Source organism: Phaethon aethereus (genome assembly GCF_964289735.1).
Source record: "Phaethon aethereus genome assembly, chromosome: 2".
In the NCBI taxonomy this organism is placed as follows: domain Eukaryota; kingdom Metazoa; phylum Chordata; class Aves; order Phaethontiformes; family Phaethontidae; genus Phaethon; species Phaethon aethereus.
Window position 1 is genome coordinate 148,656,184 of NC_138582.1, and position 23,566 is coordinate 148,679,749.

At 41.0% G+C, this 23,566-nt stretch overlaps 1 protein-coding gene across 1 annotated transcript in view; it reads right to left on the reverse strand.

Annotated features, from left to right (window-relative positions):
• CUBN (cubilin) overlaps positions 1 to 23,566 on the reverse strand; it is a gene marked incomplete at both ends in the record, with an annotated part of 146,140 nt that overhangs the window by 82,421 nt on the left and 40,153 nt on the right. The window contains 5 exons of the mRNA XM_082015338.1: positions 5,498 to 5,657; positions 19,165 to 19,352; positions 21,869 to 22,025; positions 22,685 to 22,866; positions 23,384 to 23,544. Of these exons, the coding sequence (XP_081871464.1) occupies positions 5,498 to 5,657; positions 19,165 to 19,352; positions 21,869 to 22,025; positions 22,685 to 22,866; positions 23,384 to 23,544 (848 nt within the window). The remainder of the gene's footprint in view (positions 1 to 5,497; positions 5,658 to 19,164; positions 19,353 to 21,868; positions 22,026 to 22,684; positions 22,867 to 23,383; positions 23,545 to 23,566) is intronic.

Below are 23,566 nucleotides of genomic sequence, written 5' to 3' on the forward strand. Positions count from 1 at the left end.
AAGCATGTATTTGTATGTACCGTATCCTTTTCCTATTTTTTGAGCAAGCTAAGAAATCCATTTGATTTAACCTGGAATGTAATTTCCATAGAAAAGTAGCCCACCTACTTTATTAAGATACTGAAATAGGAAAAGTTTAAATGATGATGTAATCATCTCAGCTAATTAAACTTCTTCCATCTCTGACATCACCATGAAATGAATACAGACCTTCTCCCAATGTTTACATTTGTCTGCAAACATCAGATTAGAGTTTGTTTCTATTCAAATAAATGGAATTTGTGCTGTTTATGCCAACAAAGTAAAAAAGATTTGGTCTGTAGGGGTAAATAAAAATGAAGAAGCAGAAAGAATAAATTCGTGTATGACTTCATCTGTCACTGAAATAACAGTGAATAATCTGAAACCATTCTGTTCCTAGTGAAACAACTTCAGAATTTTTTTTCAGCACAGAAATACATGGTCTTGCTGTATGTGGACAGCTATACAGACAGCTGCACTGTGAAAAAATTTCTTGCAGCTGCACTGCATATGCTCAGTTTGTGCAGACCTCCTTGCAGTTATTTTGGAAACTTCAGCCCTGCAGTTAAACTGAGAAAAAAAAAGGGAGGGAAGATACTCTTTTAGTAGTGTAAAGGTCTTGTAATTCCCTTGAAAAATGCTTAAAACAACTACCTAAACTTGTGTTAGTTGCTAGGAAATCAGACAACAAATAGAAAGATCAGGAAACATATATTTGGTGTCTCTGCTTTCCTCTGGCTAAAAGCTAAATAGTCATCGAAGATTGTGCAAGGGATGATTTATAGATGTCTTTCCATATTACTGCCTGTCTGATTAGCAGATGGTGTTCATTAACCAAAGAAGAATTCCTATTCTCATAAATAATTATAGCTGAATAGAGAAGTAGCAATCTGTGGAAACCTCTATTATTTGCAAGGTTTTCAGATTTATTCATGGGTATGTTTTAGCCACATGCTAGAAAAATCCCTTCCATAAAGTTTAAAGAAGTGAACTGGCACTGTTCCTGTAAAATCAGAGGGAAATGAAAGGATTCAGAGTTGTTCCATTTGTTGTGTTCATGGTGAAATATTTCAGTAAACATTAACTGACTCTAGCTGCAAGGAGCATGTAGTATGAACATTTGCCTGTACTACAGTAACACATGCATGAAGTATAACTTGGATTTGATTCTGAAATCTTTTGCTCTCTTGAGTAGGTTTAGTTCATAGAATATTATCCAGTGGAGTAAGCGGGATAATTTTTGTGATGAGGGTTTATGCAAGAGAGTAAAACTTCAAGTGAGAAACTTTTTTTTCTTCCTTCTGATTTGTTAATCACTTTTGTAGCTTTGATTATTATAATTTTATCAGTCTCCTGAATTCTCGTATTTTCTTCAATATGTTCTAATCTGAAACCAGTAAGATGGATAATAAATAGACTACCAGGATCCAGAGACACAAAGGCAAATTTAGGCATTTAAACAGGAGCTGAATCCTCCAAGATACTGAATGGCCACAGTTCCCATACCAGCTGCCAGTGTTCCATGTTAAAAAAAAGCCATTTTTGAGCTCTCAGACATTGATTGAATGGTTCAGCAACAAGCATTTTAAGAAAATTTTGGCCCTTATTCTTACATATTAGTTTGGGGGGGTGGGAGGAAGTCCAGCTTGCTGAAGAAAGAGAAATCAATTCATCCTTAGCTCCCATAGAGAACACGTTTATGTTTTAACAGCCAGACTGCAATACAAAAAGTCAGCTCTGAACATGGTAGCACCCACAACTCAAAACAACTGCTCAGGACTTCAGAGGATCAGACCCTGTGCATCCTTAGCCTTAATGTGACAGAAAGACACTGAAAAGGAATAGTCATTTTTGAAAACTGAACAAACAGCAATTTGTCAAATACTGCACAAGAAATCAGGAACAGAGCTGTATGAATCAGGCTCAGGAAATCTGGGCCTCAGCTCCCTCACTGACCTGCAATGCAGTATTCTCGCCAGCAATCCTAACGGATGCCTGGCAAATATCTCGGTGAACGGCTTCTGCATCCTCCATCTAATATCTGTTTCTGTTATGCTTCTCTGAAGAATTAACAAACTAGTTCACATTTTACCTGACACATACAGTGAAAACCCCGGTCTTTAGTTATTGTATGCCTTTTAATAGTTTTCATCTTCTGAAAATACAGACCCAGAGTAATGAAAACCTCTCTTCTCATGAACCAAGTGGCTTTCTCCACACCTTATCCATCAATCATTTCTTAGGGAAATCCAACAGAAAGAAGATGACGGTGAAGGAGAAGAGCAGTACAATACTTCGAGGCTACATAATTCTTTTCTCAATAGTGTGCTTTGCTTCCTTTTTAAAGGGGGAATTAATGTGCCACAGAAAATAGAACAGTGGGCACAAATTTTGACTATGCTGAGAAGAGCCAATTGAATTTATAAGCTCTACTGACAATCAAGCAGCATAATGAGTAAGCTTCCCATGAAATAAAGATGTATATATAAAGCAGTCAGCTCCTACATGCACATTGCTTAATAAGGTAAGTGACAGGTCTAGGAAATATGTGTCTTCTCAGATAGTGACAGTTGTCACTGGTGTAATTTTGCACTTAGACCTTTGCCCTTTTGGCCTCCTGATTGTTTTTTTTAAGGAAACCAATTCAATTGGCATGCCATTTTTGCAGGATCCAGACTGTTACCAAGAGTTTGTCCTTTCTCAAAGGGCCAATATGTGCCCCAAAATACATTTGCCTGTATTAAGCTTCCTAATAAACAGCAGAAGTGGAAATAAGCACCTTGCAGATTCAAGCTTTCTTCTGGTGAATAATCCTCCTGAGGCCTTGGCTACAGAAGAAAACATTAGTGATTTAGCCAAATCAAGTCTAAGTCCAGCCTCATCAATGAAAGCCCCTTACATAAACAGTATTATTTCAGAACCAAAACCACTTTTAAACTGAATTCTTTGCACTACAGCTCAAAACCACTTTTGAATTGAATTATTTGCACTACAGCTTTCCATCCAAGTTAAAATTATATAGGAGACTTCAAGCATAAATAACAGCATTCTCCTACAATCAGTTACTAATTCTGTCTTTGGGAAAGCCTAATGACTGGGTTTCCTTCAGCAACCCAGCTCAGCAACTCAGCAACTGAAAAGCAGTGGCTCAGCAACTGGAAAGATCAGATGCAAATGTTTCAAATCAAAACACTTGAAATTTGTGTCATGTGCAGCAGCAATGGCTCCTCACAACAGTTATCAATGAGGTGAGCTTTTGGCTTTTTGTGATCACTTCATAACCGCAAGCTGCTGGAAAGAGTGTCTGAAGTGAACTGTATCAGGCACATGGTGGCAAATATAAGCACTGCTCTCTTCTATCACCAAAGCATGTGAATGTCCTTGATATGTATCTCATAGATGCTTCACAACTGCCAGTTAAGGAGCATATGGACAGCCCGAGAAATAGTCCACAGCAGCTTGAACTCTAGAGCTTACGTTTGTCGCTTGAACAGAAGTAAAAGTTCTTCTCACAGCAATATATATAGCCTGGTTACTTTCTTGTCAGGTGAGATCTTACCAGATCCAGGTTTACATTCTCTTAGGGATCTGCCCTCAGGGAAGAGGGGACCTGACTGCTTCACTCTGAAATACCCAACTCAAAGTTGTCCTGATGAGTTCCCCTAGACTAAGGGACTTTCTCCACTGAGGGTTTTTTTGTGAATTTGAAAGATTTTCAGAAGGGAGAAGCAAATATAGCACCCTGACCACAGGAACATATCTAATTTTATCCAGTCTAGGGCAATGGTATATGCCCAGACAACGTAGCCCCCAAGAGTAAGAGGAATACCCATGTTTGTGCATGACACCAATCAAGAAGAAAAGGAAGTGCAATGAACAAAAAGAAGGTGACTGTGCTGTGTTCTGGAGGAGCTTGCACTCATACTACAGGCTGTCAGGAGTCACAGCTGTGATGTTCAAAGCCAGCAATGACATTCCCTAGGAGCCAGCCCTAGCTGAACCCACAGAACCTGCTCTGCCACTCAGACACAGCCCCATATTAGTAGCCTGAGCACTGTGCAGCGTTAGGCTGCAGTTTAGTGTCCAGGAACTAACAGAGGGGCAGTCCTGGCTGACACAGAAGTCGATGTTTCAGTGCAAAAAAGGAGTGCCAGGGGGCTGGGAGAGGGCTTGAGAGTCCGGGAAATGCTTGGGAGGGGACAGGGAGGGAAAGCACAAGAGTGCTTACCATGCAGGCAGATTCTGGAAAGCTTTGAGAGCTTTAGAAAAGCAAGTTAACACAGCACCATGGCTACAGTATGGAGCTGATGTCATCTGGCTGTGCATAAAAGCCTCCACTTTTTCTTCTTTTGTGCAGTCCCAGAATGACATCACCTCGAAGCACAAGAACGTACCTTTGTGCTACAGCTCTTCTACTGCTGGGTCCTGCCACACATCTCACTCCTCCCTCATACGTCCTTCCTTTGCCCAGAAATGCTCCTTAACCTCCACTGAATGCAAAACACCACTGTCTAGTCAACGAGAGCCCTTTGGGAGCCCACAAATGCCAGCAGCCTCTGGTAGAGCAGAGGAGCTCCTATTCAAACAATCTATAGCATGCCATACACCTCAGCAACCCACAGTGGGGCCTCTGCAGTTGATTTCAGCTGCTTTACAATGCTGTCAAAGCTGAATGGTGTGAACTGATTAGACAGACAGGGCAACTGTGGTGATTTAATTATTTTCAAGGTTGGATCCTCTTTGATGGGATGTACAACGGCACATGATTTAATCTTGTTACAGTCCAATATTGCTGTTAAATAAGCAGAGTGAAAAAATTGCATTTGTAGCCTCACTTATGAAGAAACTACAAACAGAGTTTGCAGTTGTGCAGTCATTAACAGATTTGTTTATAATTGGCGTGCATCTTTGCCTATTTAACGAGGCTTGTGACAGTCTTCGTGACATGCAAGAACAAGAGAAAAAACACCCAAAGCACATCCTGGCCAATGTTATTTCATGCAGAGAAAGGGGGTGGAGCAGCTGGAAGTGAATGCACTACCCAAGGAAACAAGACCACTAAATAAAACCAGAGAGAAGCCTGCACAGAAAACACAAGTCTATAGCAATGGGGGAAACGAGGGCTGAGCGTTTCCCATTAAAAAGCCCAAGTCATTCACGATTCCCCTCTAATAGCATGTATCTCCTGTTCAGTATAGAAATTCTGCAGATGCCCCCAGCCCCTGTGCCTACTCCTACAAATAAAAGCATATTTCACTATCAGCTCTCAGTGTCTGATCAGATGATCTTCGAAGGTGTGCATGTGCAGAAACATCTACTGGGAAAGTATTTGAGGAATTATGAGGAAATGCAATGCTTTTAGAGCTGTAATGGGTGATTTCTACCTAGCTAACATACAGTGGCATAAGCTGGAACTCCATTACACATACAGGGAAGAAGGAAACATGCTTTTCCAGAGGAAACCTGGTTAACTTACCATTAACATGCCACAGCATCTGGAAGCCACTTCTAGCATTCAGTCCATCAGAATAAAACAGCACATGAAGGCTGGTCCCTGTAGTGCTCCCTGCCAGTGGAAGAGACTGTCCACAGAAAGTGCCTATCAGAGTGGATTGTACATCAGGCCCATCATAGAGCTGAAATGAAACAAAAAATATCCCAGTGAGTAAAAAGCAGCTCCCCAATTCTCAATGTTTTGTACAGGATGTCAAAGAAAAAGCGGTGAGACTTCTTACACTGGCCACCTTTGCACAGCAATATAAGCTCTGGGGAGTGTGGAAAGATTTGGATGAAATTGTGAGGAAATATAACTGCAATATGTCTTTAAACCTGGCTGCACACTGTGTACAGTAGGAAGGTTTTGCTGTTTCTGTTCTGGTGTGTATTGGAGGTTGCTGGGGAAGAAGATAAAGGGCAAATGGCAATGAACTGAAATAAAAAGAAAAAGGGGATGTCACGGATCTGATTTGACCATGCATTTAACATGCTCAATGCCTCCAGACTCCTTGGTGACAACTCTGTGTACATCTTCATTTCTTTAAGATTGCACTCTCGTGATTTCAGAACTGACTGAGCTTGTGATAGAGAAAACCAAGCAGTCGGCATCACCAGGGCCTCCTAAGAGTAGCGAGGACAAACTGAAAACCAACAGCAAAGTAAATCCTCAAAAGCCACAAGGCATACTTCACATGTGCTTATTTATTGATTAATGATCTTATGCTAGTGTCCTGCTTTGGAGGAGAAGCTGACTGAGTCATGCTTTCTGAACTTTTGTACTTAGAAACCCTTTATGTTTTATCTCCTAGTCATATTCTAAGTGATTGAATTTTGACAGTCAGTGTGTAGCCAGCCTGAAAATCTTTCTGTTCAACAAACAGATGAGAAATCCTCCACCCCACTGTAAAAAAAAAAAACACAAAAACAAACAAAACAAAACCCCACAAATAAAATGCTAAGGAAATATTCCTGTATTTAAATCTTGAAATCTGAAGTTAGTGATAGACTCACATTTAAATGAAAACACTTAATACATGTTTTGATGGGGTGATAGTGGATGCTTAAAGCTTTTAAGCCTCTTTACGTTAGTGGTCTCCAAACAGGTTTAAAGGGTCTTTTAAATCGTAGCTTTGTGACTTTTTTTCAAATCCAGTAAATAACACTGAATATGCATGTATGTTCCTCACCAAATATCCCAACACTCACTGTGTTTTTTTCAGGAGTGTATAATTTTTGCAAAACTGATAAAAATGAGACATTTTAGGTAAACTGCCTTTGACTTACGATATCAGATTGACAGTTGTTGTCAAGTTAGGAGTTGCTTTATTATTTCTACTTTTGCTACTATGATTCTTAAAGTTTAGAAAAACAGCAAGCCTTGTGCTTTTTTATCACTTTGCCACAGTCCATCCGACCTTCTGTCTCACAGAGCACATCTTCCTAACACAACCCCGCAAATTACTGGCACAGAAACCATGTCTGAACATTCTCATTGTGAATTTTTGGCATGCTTCCTTTCAGAATTTCAACAAAAAACTTTTCTCTGTTCTGAAGCCATCACTGTAAAGTTCTCTCTGTGCAAAGAATCAAATCTATGATCTCTAGAAAAACAGCCAAGGTTTATTTATCTTTGCTGTCCATTCAAATATCTCTGATTCCACAAAGAATTCTCCTACATTCAACCCCCATAGTATAGAAATATGATATTACAGTAAATATTGATTAACCATACTAGCTACTAATTTTTGCACACGTTTTCTAGCAGACCCACATATGGGAATGAGTAATTGAAGCCTCAGCTTTTCTGTTCAAGATGTTGGTCTTGCAGAACCTTCAGAAATCTTGTTGATTTAAGACATAGTTAGGGCCAAGAACTCTACTGAAATGGTTTCAAATCCTCAAGCACACAGTCTAGTTTGAATGCATTTTTTTAATAAACTGAATGTAGTTCAGCCAGAAGTTAGGGATAAATTTCAGGAATAATTCTATGTAATATTCCAAGGCTTATTTTATGGCTGGTGACCCTGAATCTTTTTGGTTTTCAGTCTTTAATGCCATGAAAGGCTCAGAGCAGAAGTAGTGTATTGGAACCATTGCTCCTGGTATGATTTCTCCAGGTGAAATCAGAAAAGCTTGCAAGTTTCTAGCTGCAGACCCATTGCTGGTAGTTCTTGCAAAGCTTTGATCAGATGTGTTTGATGATAGACATGAAATTGTCATAAAGATTAGATGTTAAGAAGTTGAACATCCATCTGTACTCTTTCCATTCTTCAAGTAAAACTTCAAGGACTGCCTGACAGACAGATCAGCTGTCCCATGCCCAGTGTTACAGTTACGACCGTCCTCCAAGCCAGGCTGTTTTACACATTCCTTTATGGCTTATGTTCAGCAAAATGAAATAAAGTCAGATCCAATTAGATTTTTTAATACTACTACTTCCTTTGACAGCTTTATGGTATATACTACTCATATTTCTGTGGCTTGAAGCCATGGAAATCTTACACCAGAAAAATATGAATGGCAAAGAATGCGTCAATGTGGAGATCATGAATCTGTGCTCTGAATAGAAGCAAAAACTATGTTAAGATACATATTCAATGATCAGCCATTAGCTTTAGTGATTACAAATGAAAAATCATTCTAAAGAACTATGGGCTAAATCATACCCATAAATTTTCAAATCTAAACAAAAAAAAAACAACCTTCATGAGTCTCCTGCAACTTTGATTCATCAAGGGAGTGTTATTTTTATCTAAGACAGTGAATGTCACATTTCTATGTAATTTCCCCTGAAAACAGTCCATCAGTTTCTTGAGACACAAAGAATGGTTACTAAGGCAATCCCTTCATGCCGTGCTGCCCCGTGGGTCTGTGTTCGGAGCGGAGTTTCGCAGGAAATTCGAGTGCCTGGCCAGCTGTAACTCATTGAGAGAGGCAGAACCGCGACTGCTAGAATTACAGCGAGTTTTTTTGAGCTGTCTTTCACTTCTAAATGAAGGGAACAGCTGTGTGTTTTCACTGGGCATTTTGAACATCTCAAACCACATTTTGCACTCACACAAATATGGGCAACTGAAACTGAAGCTGAACACAGATCTCATGAGCCACAATTTCTCTTCTGATCTCTGAGAGAGCGTTTCTCATCTAAGGGCCTGCTTTGTCAGCTGTGCTGTCCTAGACTGCTGCAAATCGAGGGACGGTTCTTCCCCAAACTGTATGAGGCAAGGTACTCCCTTGGACTGTGCAAGACAATTAAATTTGGGGGCAGTTTATTAGCCACTCTGGTACCATACTGACTCTAGGAACCAGGGACTGGGCTCCCTCCCCACTCCTCACTGTGAAGAAAGTGCTTGCTCCCTTTCTGTGTAGATATTTGTTTCATAATTTATTTATTTGTCCAGACCTTTTAGCCTCCATCAGAAAATCCAAAGGCTTTGTAATAATTTTGGCAGACAACCCCACAAGCAAAATATGCAAACAGCTGCAGCACATGTTCAGATCCTTAGCCTCCCCTCTTCAACCAAGCAATTGCCCAGCAGCACCCAGAGCCTGCAGCCCGGCACCGGGCCCAGACGGAGGTGCGGTAGGTTCAGACTAATTATTAGGCGTGGGCTCAACAGCTGCTATGAGAAACTCCTTATCAGGCTGCCTCAGAGCAAGCATTTAGGCTGACACAAGAGTAAAAAGGGGAGGTACAGCTTTCTAAGGGATGAATCAAGCTGTGGGACTGCCCTGCAGCAAAGTGGCATCTGACAACCATCTGCTGTACATTGGAGTGGGGCTGGGACAGCAGGACTAGCCTAGGCTGCACAAGGGTTCAGCTTGAGTAGCTCTCCCAGAGGAGGCACTGTAGTCACCAGTATTAAATTTTGGCTTTTCTGACTCTTCAGCCTGGAAATATGTCGCTGACACCAGTAACACTGCTCTGGAGGCCACAGCTGTTCACCTCTCTTTGGAAGAGCAAAGCAGCATGACGTGTGTCACAGAGAAGCTCATTGCTAGAACTGGAGCAAGGGCTCAAGGACTGAGCTGACCGGAAAATGGAGTTTCTGCTGTGTGGAAAGAAATAAAGATCTCAAACAAATGGGAGAAAAGAAACTTTGATCCTGTTCCATTTGGACATACTCGAAGCAGAGACATTTTTCTAGCCGAGCACCTTGTCGAGCTTATTCCTTCTTGCAAGGTGAGACTGGCAGGAACCTTCCAGGCAGGTAGTGAGACTCAATCTGTTCAGTTTTCTGCCAGGAAAACTGATTTTTTTTTAAGGGCAAAATTTCAATTTTCTCTTGGAGAACTTTATTTCTGTGAAAAGCTATGTTTTTTCATCAGGAAAATCATTACAAAGGAAAAACTCCAGCCTAACCTGCTCTGGAAAAAAACTGCTTACATACATTAGTTAGGCACAAGACATAGTCTCGATCCAGAGATGATGGAGTCTGCAAAGACAAACTTTCGGTTTCATATGAGGGGAAAATCCATCCCATGAACACTGACAGTTTTCATTTTTATTGTACTGTAAATAGTTTTATTGTCAGATGTCATTAATTAATTATAGAATTATGAGTAATTATACCAATAATTGTCTCAATTTGAGTCTTGAAACAAAGCGTTTGCAGCCTGAAACCCTTTTTACAGGGACCAGCAACAACAGCCCTAGGCTGTATTTGCAGAACTCGGGAAAGGAGGTTGCTCCTTGGATCAGACCAGCATAGCTGTGAGTGTCCCACCCATTGCCGGAGCCTCTAGGACATCCTCAAAGAGCTATTCTGACACACACAAGTATCCCTTTCCTCTTAGAAGTGGGAAACCTGATATGGGATTGTTTTGACTGATCTAAACACTAGAGGCAGTGATTATAGGTATCTGAGCAGCTCTTCCTGAACAGGTCATTTTTTGAAAAGGAAATTCTGATGGCATCGCAACAAATATGTTACCAGAAAACAAAATGAAGCAAAAGCCAGACAACATAATCATCATCCAAGTAACGGAATGCACTCCAAAGTGAGACCACCATTAATTGTTAAAGCAAGAATTAACACAAATAAAAATAATCCATTTCCAAGCAACACATTTCCTTCTAGAACTAGAGTGCGAGCATAAGAACCTGCAGGTCTGTCAACCAGAGGAAAAAAGGCACACAAACTAAAGCTCCAGAATGTGGCACATTGCGCTAGCTTAGCACCACAGCCACATAGTTTTCACAGAAACAAAAGCAGCTTAAAGCTTTGAGTGATTTGCTGTGTGGAGCCTTATTATTTCTGCACAAACAGGAGAACAAAATAAGGTTATGTTTGTGCTTGCATGATGAGTTGCAATTGTTTGCAACTGCCATCAGAAAAAAGCCTTCCTTAAGAACTCATGCTAAATAATGTTTTAACGTGATTATTTAAATATGGTTATGCCATAGATGACCTTCGATACAATTCCCTGTTCCGACCACCGTAGGCAACTTTCTTGTCTCCACACAGTGACACACTTTCACTAATGAACCATTTTATTCCATAGTATCATGGAGTTTGACATCGTGCATCACTAGACATATAGGCACACTGATTAATCTTTCTGGGATTAAACAGATAAATCTGGAATTTAACATATGGAAATGTATAAATGTCTAGCTTTTTAATAGTAAGAGTTGTATCTGAGTCTATGTTTTGTCTCGTAACCTGAGCCTGAAATACTTGGAGCCCTTTGAAAGTTTCAAGTAAATTCCACATTGGACTGCAGTGATATTTTTTAAAAAGAATTTTTCATTTCTTACATTACCACTTACTGCCTTCTCAAAGAAAACAAGAATTTCTAACTATAGGCAAATCTGCTCATTCCTGTCTTCCTAGGAAAGGTTTATTTCTGCAAATGATATAAAAACAATAATTTTCTCTAGCAAGGCTCTTAGAACATAAAAAATGTATGCTGTATCTTTGGATGAAATGTTAAGATTGTTTTAAATACAGGAGTAGGAAACAACTGCTGTTTAAGAAAGGAATGCCTAGGAGACATCCAGTTTTGGGCCCCTCACTACAAGAAGGATGTTGAGGTGCTGGAGCGTGTCCAGAGAAGGGCAACGAAGCTGGTGAGGGGTCTGGAGCACAAGTCTTATGAGGAGCGGCTGAGGGAACTGGGGTTGTTTAGTCTGGAGAAGAGGAGGCTGAGGGGAGACCTTATTGCTCTCTACAACTACCTGAAAGGGGGTTGTGGCGATGAGGGTGTTTGCCTCTTCTCCCAAGTAACTAGTGATAGGACAAGAGGAAATGGCCTCAAGTTGCGCCAGGGGCGGTTTAGATTGGATATTAGGAAAAATTTCTTCACTGAGAGGGTGGTCAGGCATTGGAACAGGCTGCCCAGGGAGGTGGTGGAGTCGCCATCCCTGGAAGTGTTCAAAAAACGTGTGGATGTGGCACTTCAGGACATGGTTTAGGGGACATGGTGGTTCTGGATTAATGGTTGGACTTGATGATCTTAAAGGTCCTTTCCAACCTAGTGATTCTGTGATTCTGTGATTCTGTGATCTAGTCGGTCAACCCCAAGACCTGCACTCAAAACTGTATTTCTTCAGCATGATATTTTCTATCCCCAAGCCTGTGTTAGGAGAGTACCTCCACCTAATCGCCATGCTGTCTGGATGGAGAAGGCCCCAGCCACTTGCAATGGGGCAGTCCCAAGTCTCACCCGTGCACACTGGATGGAGCAGGCTCAGCCAAAAAAAGGCAGTCCAGTGCAGGGGTGCCTCCAAAAAGCCTGCATTTCTGCTAACCACTGTGGTTGCTTTGACCCATCATGGCTTCATTGCCCAGGGCAAACCCAGGCTGCCCCAGTGTTCTGTTCCTGACCCTGTGCCTCCTCCTCAGGTACAGGCAGGGGTTTGCTGTCATGGCCAGCATCCAAATGGGCCCCTGAAGTGTCTCTCCTGCCTTTGCTGACCAAGGGGCTGCTTGGGGATCCCTGCCTTTGTGGCAGTGAGATCACATGTGCCCGGTCACAAGGCTGAGGCTATTTTGGTAGAGTGCCCGCTTTCCTCAATGCCTCAGAAATTGGGGCGGTTCCTCTACAGCAAGAATCCACCCGTGGTAGAGGGAGCAGGACTGCTTCTGAGCTTGGGACAATAATATTTCCAAAGTTATTCTTCAGCAGAAAGCTGCTACTGTGGGAGAAGCTCCTTGCAAAGAGATGGGGCTGTGCCTGGGGACACAGCAGTCGGGGGGTTGGAGAAGGTGTGCCTGCACTGAAAAGCCCAGGCAGGTCTGAGCAGTTTGCAGCGCTGCTGACTCGCATGCAGGGCTCAGTGCTGCTCCTCACGTATTTTGCCAGCCCAGATGAACTGAACTGTGAGTGCAAGCAACATCACACTGACACAATCAGAGGCCAGAGAGGGCACGATCCTTTCTGGGAATCACCTCATTTGAAAAAAATTGCATCATGCATAGCTATGGCAACTGAGAAGAGCTGCAGCTGGGTCTCAGCAGATGAAAATGGAAAAAAAGGGAAATATTCCTGCCTGTTAGGTTTTCAGGAAAGCAAAACTGCCTGCTCATGGGAACAACGTGGAAAGGAGGAAGAAGACCTTCCTCAAAGTTTGGTGTGGTTTTCCCTGAGTCATCTGTGGGCTTCCCTTTGATGAGGGGAAGCTTTGACCAATTCAGATGGGGTTTCTCCAGCCACCATGTAATTTTGTATCATGTTGCCTGTGCTGAGTGGGATAAGCCACTTGGTTGCACAGACAGTCTCACAGATGCTGGCCAGGCTTTCCAGCAAAATTTGGAATACAGAAGAACAACAGAGAAGAGAAGAATCCAGCTGCAACTAGATAAGTCCCAAATATCTTTTCCCCAAACAAGGGGCATGCACACTACCATCATACGGTAGCATTTCACAGTTACTTCATTGTGCAGTGCTTTTTCCTGAAGGTACAGGCAAAGTCACATTGCTCTGAGCTGGCAGGGTGGAAAATGCTGAGTCCATGAAGGTCTGACTCATGGAGCAGAGTCTGTGCTGGCTTTACTCGTGCTTCTTGTCATCTGAGGTTTCTGTAGGCACCATGCAACCCTTTCATCACTGGCAAATGTAGCTGTTCTGAAGGGGTGGGGGGTTTTGTGTGCATTTGTAAGTCTGCTTCTAAGTAACCTTTCAAACAGCAAAGACAAAGTGTACTTTGATTCTGGCAATGCGGGCAATCAGGAAAACAAAAATCTGAGCCCTGACCCAGTCTTGTCCAGGATGAGCAGCTTTTTGGCCTGACACTCTCCTTCTGAGTATCCAAATCTCTCATTGAAAATCAGTGCAAGGGCTAAGATTGCCTTGTCTAGGAGTGGCGAGGCCTGCCATAGAAACCCAAGGAGAATTGTCGCTTTTATCCTTACAGTCTTACCCTGAAGGACTTCTTGTGCAGGCCCATAAAACCCTGAAAGAATTCAGGGATGGGCTGGTGTGCTGCCAGGTTGCATGGTAATACGTTAATGGATACCACTGCAGTCTGGCCAGCCCGCTGTAATTTGATGTCTGTGTGCAGAACCTAGATGCGTGTATTTAATATATCATCTGCTTCCCCAGGGTGATATACTACCGGTGACATTTTGTAAATCAATGCATGGCCATAAGCAAAGCCATTCTCTGTGCTTGGAGAATTCCTGCAGCACTTTAAAAAGACATGGTCATAAATAAAATTTAACAATGTTACTCTCCTACTATGGTTTAAGCATATTTACTAATTACAAATACAAAAGAGAGTAAAACTAGAAACAGGGTAAGCTTTTATTTTTCCTATGATAAGCTAATAAAAAAAGAGGATGACCAGCTGAGTTCAAGCGACAATTCTCTAATGCAGTATTCCCAGATGGAGAAAAAGGATATTATGGCACATCCCTGGAATGTTACTGTGGTTTAAAAAAAAAAACAAACAAAAAAACCCAAGACATATCCTGTTACCACCAGAAGGAAATGAAAGAGTTCTCTGCCACAGATGCCATATTAATTAATTGCTGTACTCATTGGATAATATTCCACATATAAGGATGTAATGGTATTTTAACCACTCTGAGCCTAATTGCTGAAAGAGTCTGGACTGCTTAAGCACACTGGCTGTAAGCAAGCAAGGAAGAACTTTATTCAAAAGAGGAACTCTGTCCTGCCCTGCAGCAGAAGGAAGGCTACTGTTGTTATCAGGTGGTCATTTGCCTCCATAAGATGTTCTATTGCATTAACCCAACAACAATTCCGTCCTTGCTGCTAGACTAAGGTGCTGCACAGACCGAAGGGGTGACACTCAGAGAGCTCTGAAACTTGTCTTGCTGCATGACACAGTTTTACTATCTGCCTATCGGCCTGGTAGCATCTTGCAAAAGCTGGGCAAGGTCTTCCCTGTACTTACTAAAAGCAGATGCTAAACAAATTGGTCTTCAAGGGACAATTGTACTTTCTGAGCAGAAGAACATGGAGTGAGATTGTCACTGAAGGACAGAAAGATTAGTGGTTTTCAAATGATATTTTTCTTGGATAAGAAAGGAGTAAATTTTCTGATCTTCAGGGCAATAACATGACATTCTCCTTATAAAATAGCTTTGCCTCTGTGGAGATTATGTTCTGTCATACTAAATAAGAAGGTAATTCATCATTAAAGATGGGGAGTTAAATATATGCTTGTTCAGCTAATAACCTGGTGAATGTAGAGGATGGAATGACATTTCCATGTCATTGTCTGCAATATCTCACTGGCTACAGCCTTATGACTCCTCTAGAAAGACTAATAGGTTATTAAGCCAATCCACAGCACACAATATAATTTAAAGACCATCCAATCTAATTACAGTTAGTGCAGCATCACTGAGAAAGAGTCTGCTATTTGGTATGCCTTGTATCATATCATTGCCACTTCTGTACATGTCTTTATCATGAGCAATTAATCTCATATTCTTGAAACTTCGCTGTAAAACTCCTTCCAAAATGTCACACATCCTGTGAGCATTACTAGCAATGAGCCAACATCCTCTGGCAGGCCATGAAACACTGCACACTGCTCATTTGTTGAGAAAGTGTTCATATGAGACTCATGCTAGAGACTGACATTATAAAAAACTGCAGTTTTGCCTCCCTCCCACACTGCCCCTTCTCAATTTCTGGCACCTATGCACAGGGGCAGAAAATTGCTACCAAGTCAGAAGATCAGGGGTCCCTACTTGACTCAGGTATAAATAATTCCATGTGCTGCAGAAGTGGACATGCAGGCTCTGCCCAGGCCAGACCAAGTCAGAGTCACCCAAGGCTCCCTGTGGAGAGGGAATGCTGCTCACCATGAGTAACACCAGCCAGCTGCTGTAAACTGTGGTCTGGCTCACAAGCAGCACCCCATGATCAAAGGAGAAAAGGAAATAGGTAATACAATACATGGCTGACTTCTCATTGTACAGCTGTGACTGCGTTTCAGTCTGGGACAGCCACATGCTGTACTTGCACTTACTTGTACTCTTCAGACATCTGACTATCTTTTTCCTTGTCCTGTGTTTGAAACAGTTATTTGCTCTAAGTGACGATAATATCTTTGTTAACGGACAACTGTTAGGAATACCCGTGTGTAGAAACTTTTGATTTTGTCATTATTCTACATACTTAATTTCTGACATACATGTAGACTAAGCCAGGGAGCAAATAGCAAATTCTGTGTATAACACTGAATCAGTCACAAGGCAAAACACTCTTCTTGTATACCACATGTGGGTTTGGGTCAGAAATGTTAGTCATAATTAAACACAAAGCTGAAGAATAGGCCCTTTTCCAGTATGGAGGCTGGGACCAAAACTACAGTGTCCAGTGGGCCAGGTCCAGCAGTACCCAGGAACGCAGCTTCTCCAGTCTAGCTGTCCCCACCCTAGCAAGCACCATGATTTTCTGCTTCAGAATTCAGAAAGATTTAAAAAAACCCAGAGTTCTAGTTTAAGACATTTGCAATGTCATAAAAACACGATAAAATATTAAATCTATTTTTCCCACTGACTCTTAAAAGAAGCTCTGCTATTCTTTTTTTTTTTTTTTTTAACTGCCATTTCTTGATTTTACTCTGCACAGGCAGGTCTGCTCTCTGCTGTAACACCTCTGCAACATTTAATCTTGTCCTTTTCCATCACATATCACTTTCCCTTACTCCCTCTACCACCACAACTGTGATCATCACCAAATCCTACCTAACAGCTAACTCGTATTCTTCCCATCCCCAGCCTCCCAGCAAGTAGCAGCAAATATTGTCACCAAGCTTGCCATCTGCTAGCTGCCACAGAGCACCAGGCTGCTACTGTCAGGGCTGCCACAGAGCTAAGAAGACAAGTAGGGTGTTGCTGCCTGCTGCAAGGGGCTGAGGTGGGATTGCTGCTGTCACCAAACCCAAAAGGAGATGGTAAAAGAGGCACCTAAAAGCTCCTGGGGAAAAAGAGCACCTGATCAGCACCAGTGGCCATTCAAATTTGTGAGTGCAGCTACATGGAAACTGTCTGAGCATCAGCTTCCCATTTCCTCCAAGAAGATGGTGAAGGGATCTGGCACATGGTCCATGCACCACCCACTTGGGCCACAGTGAACGGGATTATACCTCTATTTTCCCAGTGTTATACTCAGCCAGCGTATCAGAGCTTTCCCCTCTTAGGCCTCTCTGCAATAAAAGAATCTCAAAACTATCATGTGGCACAAAAGTAATTTATCTTAGCTGAACAGCTATGAGTGTGGGGTTTTTTTTAACTTTTTTTTCCAATTTGCAGTGGCGTCAGACTCCACATGGATTTCAGCCAGAAAAGTCCCAGTATCTGCAGTCTGCTTAGAAAGTGAACTGCACACTTGTTCCATATGATTCCCCCTTTCCCCTACACTGCACAACACTCACAGCCTTGCCAACTTGCTCCCCTTTCGCAAGACACAGGGTGGGAGCAAATACTATTCAGTTCCCTGGCTGGTTCAGCCTTGTTCTCTTTTTCTACACTATGGCACATATTTGTGCAGCATGCAACAATCAAATGAGAACATCTTTTCCAAATGGTATTTCTTAATGGCATTTGGAGAAAGATTTGTAAGTAATGTCACATGAATTGCAAATTAAAGCCTCCTTAACACACTTCCATGACTCGGTGTTTTTTCCTTTGCATTTTCCTCTTTACACCTCTTCCAGTCTGGATTTTCTTTGATGGAAGCACTGAAAAATTGTAAAAACAAAGAGTGCAAGTACTTTTCTGCTCCCTGCCTCCTCACTCCCTCTAGTATGTTTTATTTCTGTTCTTTTAAGTGCTTTGGATCAGGTCCTTGCCTCTGGCACTATTCCTGGAGCCTTGACTTACATCTAGAATAGTGTCTTCTGGCAAGACTCTTGCTCCCCACTGGCTGGCTACTGTGTGCAGGGCTCCTGCTTTTCATGGATCAAGGGTTTAGGCATCTTGAGACTAGCTCTGGCCTCTCCACTTGGCTCCAATGTTTCCTTTTCAGCCTCCTCACAAAAATGAAGCAGGGTTTAATAGTTAGTTCTCAATACAGTGCTCCTTTGTTTTTCTTCACATTTCTATTCTTTCTTTCCATTCCTGGCCACAAAAGAGAGGAAAGCTGGAAGAACACCACTTTTGCCAGTTTATTACCATTTTTGAGCTGAGAAAGCTGGCATGGTAAGGCGGTAGAGGGAGCGAGAGAGGACATCTGGAAGGAACAGATTAGCCCATCACCAGGCCTGTTGCTGGACCTTCTGCAAGACCCCAGTGTCAGTATCCCCAGAAATGTGGGCACTATTCCTTAGCCCTCTCCTTGGCTGTAAGTGGTCTTCCCTAACACTTCTCTAAATTTCAGTTCTTCTTGTGCAAAACCTAAGCAGAGCACAAGGACTACATGTTGGCATCCTGTGTAAGGGTGAGATCTGAAGGATGGATTAGTTCAGCAAAACAGCGAAATTGTAGGCAGATTATAATCCTCAATATAACAGTGATCATGACTACTGTCTACTTCCCACAGTACGAAGTACAAAAGTGAGAGAAGATATCTTTTCAGTTGTCCTAGAAATAAAATTTGTGAGGAAATGAAAATAAAGGGTACTTGGCTTTAGATTGACTGGATGGTTTAATTTGGCTGAAAATTTCTCATTTTGTTTGTGGGTAAATTCAGTCCCTTTAAAGAAGCAGATTAATTATGAAAAGGGAAACATAAATGAGAGACACAGCAACCCTCTCTTTCAAAATGTAGAAATAACACATTTTAAAGTTTTTTAATATTCTCCACTCCTTCTTATATTAAAAAAAAAGAGGAAAATAATTGGGCTCATTGCCTTTTTGCAATTAATTTACTAATCTCAGGATTTCTTCTTCTTTACATGAAACTGGAATCATGACATCTCACTTAACCCATAAAAGCCAGCACTTCTAATCTGAGGTGGTAGCTACACTCTTTGTAGCAAACATAGGCACCTGCAAAGTGACTCATCTTCCCTAGTGCAGGCAGCTGTCTTAAGGTAGGATGGTAATGCTTCACTCCCTACTGATCATGAAGGAAATGGAAACAAACGTTTTGGACTTAACACTTGAGTTTTAATGGCTAATTTTAGACAAGATAAATTTCCCCTTGGTCTTCTCCATCCTTATTGTCTTTCTTTATTGGATAAGACCTGATTTTTCTTGTTTCTAGAATCTAGGTACATACCTTCAAAAAGTCACGGTCACAGTCAGATCCATCCTCTAAATCAAAGGCTGTGAAGCTATAGTTGAGTGTGTTCCCCTTTGTAGTTTGGATAGTCCAGTTGCAATGCTCATTTAATGGGTAATTGTTTGGATAATTTAAACTTTCCAATATGCCATGGCTATGGTTAACAGTAAGTACTTCGCGGCAAACTGAAAAAAAAGTGATAATAAATTATATTTGTGCAGTGCTTATTAACCCAGTATCTCAAAAAAGTTACCGTTAGCATTACAAGGTGAGAAATATTTTTATTCACATATTAGAGAAATCATGCTGAAAGAGAATTAAGACTTATTGAAGAACATATTGCATATGTTCTAAACAAAATCCAGACTTTCCAAACTTTAATCCTTCAGGTCTATTATGTACTTCTTTTCTGACACTTGCAGACTCATCAGTATACGTAGGACATATATTTTTTTGGCAGTTTTCTTTAATTCTGAATACATGGTTATTCCGGAAAAATGATTTCTTCTATTTTTTTTTTTAAACTAATAATGGAAATTTGCCCTGCCATTTGAAACAATTTGGGGAGGGCAGTCAACAAAGATTGACTAATGGATTAAAGTGGTTTACTTCAGGAAACTAGAAAAAAATTATAAGCCCTGGCTAAAACAACAAATGGAAAGTACAGTACTTGTATTGGATTTTCTAGCTCCAGGAACTGGAAGTGATAATTAAATTCTTTAAAAAGGAGCCATGATTGTCTTTGTGAGTCATCCAATAACATCCTAGCATAAGAACTGGACACTCACCTGGAATAATCAGAACTTTCCTTGAAGTGCAGAGAAAAAGAAAAAGAAACTACACAAGAGTGAAATTACAATTAGGGCATTAGGTCAGTGTGTCTCATTTTCCTGTATCCAACTTTCACTAAAGACAGAAAATGTCGATGTGGGCAACCCCTTTTCTGGAGACAGCATACAATGTGTATCAGGAGCAGAACAGTGTAATGCACAGAGAGGAAATGGGCAGGAGGTGGGGAGCAGGACAGGCTGTTCGCTTTGTACAGCAAATTTGCAGTGTTTGAACTGCAGAAATAGCTGAGATTCATTTGCAAAACTCTTCTATTGTCTGTCACTAGGGATAATACACCTACCTCCTGCATTTTTTTTTTTATTCTTTCCAAATTATTTACAGAGCAGCAAGGTCTGTGTTTTTAGGACTTCAAAATGCTCAGGATACAGCTGGAGGTCAGGGTCAGGTGGACTGGAGCTTGTCTGCAAAGCTACACTAAAGCATACAACTGTTTGAAAGGACAGGATGAAGAGCACAAAATGGATTTTGAAGAATGCAGAATGTGTAAAAGCTGCTACCCCCTGCCATCAGGATTTTATTAGAAACATATCACACACAAAGGTGCCTTTGAATGTGAACTTGATACCATATTTTCCCTTGCAATGTTTTCCAATTCATCATTACATTACTTTCATGTACACATAAATGCATCTGACATCTTTATATTATACCACTACTTCATACATAATTTTAGCTTTTGGGCAAGCCATTGAAAGCTTTATCTATCTGATGCATCTACAGGAATTAAATATGAATGTAAAGTGTAGATCACATTATCTGATAGCTCAGGTTCTACATCTGAGTGCTTTGAAAGTGCTCTTTCTGTTTAATTAATGAAGGGGGGGGACCCTTTTCTAATATATCGTCTTGACTTTGCAGGCTGAGAAGTACATGGTAGATGAATCTGTGATATCTTTAAGGAATGAGAGCGCCAAACCTCCCTCACTCTTCTAATTATTGTATGCACCATGTGTGAAGGAATAGTTTGGATTTTACTTAATTGATTTACTATTGTCCAAACCTAGGACAACTTAATTTCTATAAACCTACAGCAATCTCTATCACTTGGGAATGTCATATTTAGGGTACGCAAAGATACTTGGAAATCATTTTGTATGTGGTAAAATTCCATATCTTCCAATGTACATTTAACCATATATGCTGGAGTATACAAGAAGAAAAGTAAACACTGGGATGGTATTCAAGGTTATGACTGGGAACAAAATAACTAATTTGTCATGTATCTTCTTGGATTTTTCTCTATATGTTATTATTCTGATATTTCTGGGGTAGAACTATTTTACAAAAAAATGTTTGCAAGAAAAATGTGACCCTTACCGTAAGATATAAAAAAATGAAACTTTCTCAGGTGTTCCACGTAGGCTACAATGATCCTAAGCACCCACAATGATCCAGGATGGCTGAGAGTAACTCACTTATCCTTTGCCATCCTGCTTCACAAGCAGCTAGAAGAGCAGAGAAGACTGTTCTACCTGCCTTTTCTGTTAAAAAGTCAGGAGACTGGGTGAGCAGAAGGGCAAGCACAGTCCAATCTATCCTGTTATGGACTTCCAGCACTTGTTATTCTGAGTAAAGCTGGAGTGGTAAGTGCCTTAAGTGCAGGTAATAGAAGCAGAACCACCTCACCATCTTTCTTCTAGGGAGGAGATAATCTCTATCACGGGTAGATGGGCAGATAATTTTTAGTTGTGTTCTGTGACTGTAGCAGACTAGAGAACCTGAGTCAATAATATGCTCTATACATTGTCGTCTGCTCATGAATAGGTAAGAACATGGTCTGCAAGAAGCAGTTTCAGGAACAAGCTGAACTGTAGAAACATGTTCTTGTCATCTTCTTTTAGTTACTTACCCTGTTTGTATTTGGCTAAAAAACCTCCACCTCGCAGACTGCTATCTGTTCTTAGTTTTACATACACGCTGTCTCCACTGGAATGGATGAGTTGTGGTATCTGATTCCCACAAAATTTACCTAGCTGTTTAGCATTACTGCTGTTGCCATCATATACCTTCAAAAAAAAAAAAAAAAGAATTTAATAAAGTTGATGGCATTACAAATACAAGTAATTTCCCCCTGACAAATGTCTGCTTAGGGAATTGTTACTGGGTATACAAGAGGTAAAATTCTGTTTCTGTTCAGAGGAAGTCTGACAGGCATTTCAGAAACAAGCAAATCAGTGGAAAAACAGGAAGCCAGTAGCCAAATAATGGTAAGTTTTGAGGGGCTTACTCACCAAAAGGGGAAAACTAGACTCCATTTTAACTCTATTAAAAATATGCAAATAATTTATGCAACAAATCAAATATGAAATTTGAGATTAACAATAGGGTTATTGACACTGTTGGGTCTTTTTGCTTGTAATTTACTAAGAGAGCATACTAAGGCCTTGGTCCAAAACACAGCAGATTTTAAAGATATAGGCAGATTTTTGTTTCAGTGGCCTTTCTATATAGACATAAATGCTTTTCTTACCAGCAGCTACACAGACACTGCTGTCTTACCTCTCACTGCTCTGTGATATGAAGGTAGCATGTCAGCATGGAGCTTTCTTAGTCTGGGTCTGTTCACTTATGAACATTTGAAGACAAGGGCCTTGTGTTTTTCCTTGCCTGTGTACTCATCATACTCAGCTGTCTCCTATGGAACAAAGTGTCACGGGGTACATACCACAAGGTAATCGAAGTTGCACTTTGGGTGATACTCTAGATGGAACTGTTCAAACTGGATTTCGAATGGGGTTCCTCGGTTCCCTCTGAGCAACCAGTAGCACTCTGAATTGTGATAATATGGCATAGGGTAGTTGGGAGACATGAAGATGCCAGAAGCTGTCATCAAAGTTCCACCACAACCTGAAAATGTCAAAGAAACCAAACACTTAGAAGGGTAGAGAATTAGACATGATGTGTGAGATTCACACTACTGACCTCTTTCACATGCCCTGAACATCTTCAGTGATGCCCCAAAAATCTGCATTTAGCCAACAGTGTTGTAAGCAGAAGAGAGCCCATAGCACCTAGAAATATTCGCTATCTCATTTGAAGAGTGCTTCTGATTGATAGATAGTTAATCTTTAGATAGAAACCTCTCCATTAAATTCTTGGTTACTGCTTTCCTAAGTATATGAGAAAGTTGATGCTCTATTATATCTAGACAATAGTATACCCTTCCGTGTGGAGCAAAAGAAAGCCCAAGGATCAAGAAAGTGGTATTCTTGATCTTAACATGAATATAAGTCGCTATGTAATTAGCAGACATATTTTTGAAGATGGGAAGCAGAAAAGTGGGGGAAAAGGTGAGAAATTAAAAACAAATGAAAGATCAAAAATTAGGTGTAAAATGGTTTTATACTTGATGCCGTCATTTTACCTGCTGATGTACCATCCCACTCTGCTGAAAATCCCTTTCTTGTGCCAAATATGTCACTTACAAACTTCATCCACAGCTTGTTACTGTGAGAGATTATAACAGGAGGCAGCTCTGTACCACAGTATTTTCCAAGAGGAGTAGAAGTTTCATAGCCTCCATCTCTAGAATGACAGAGAGGAAAAA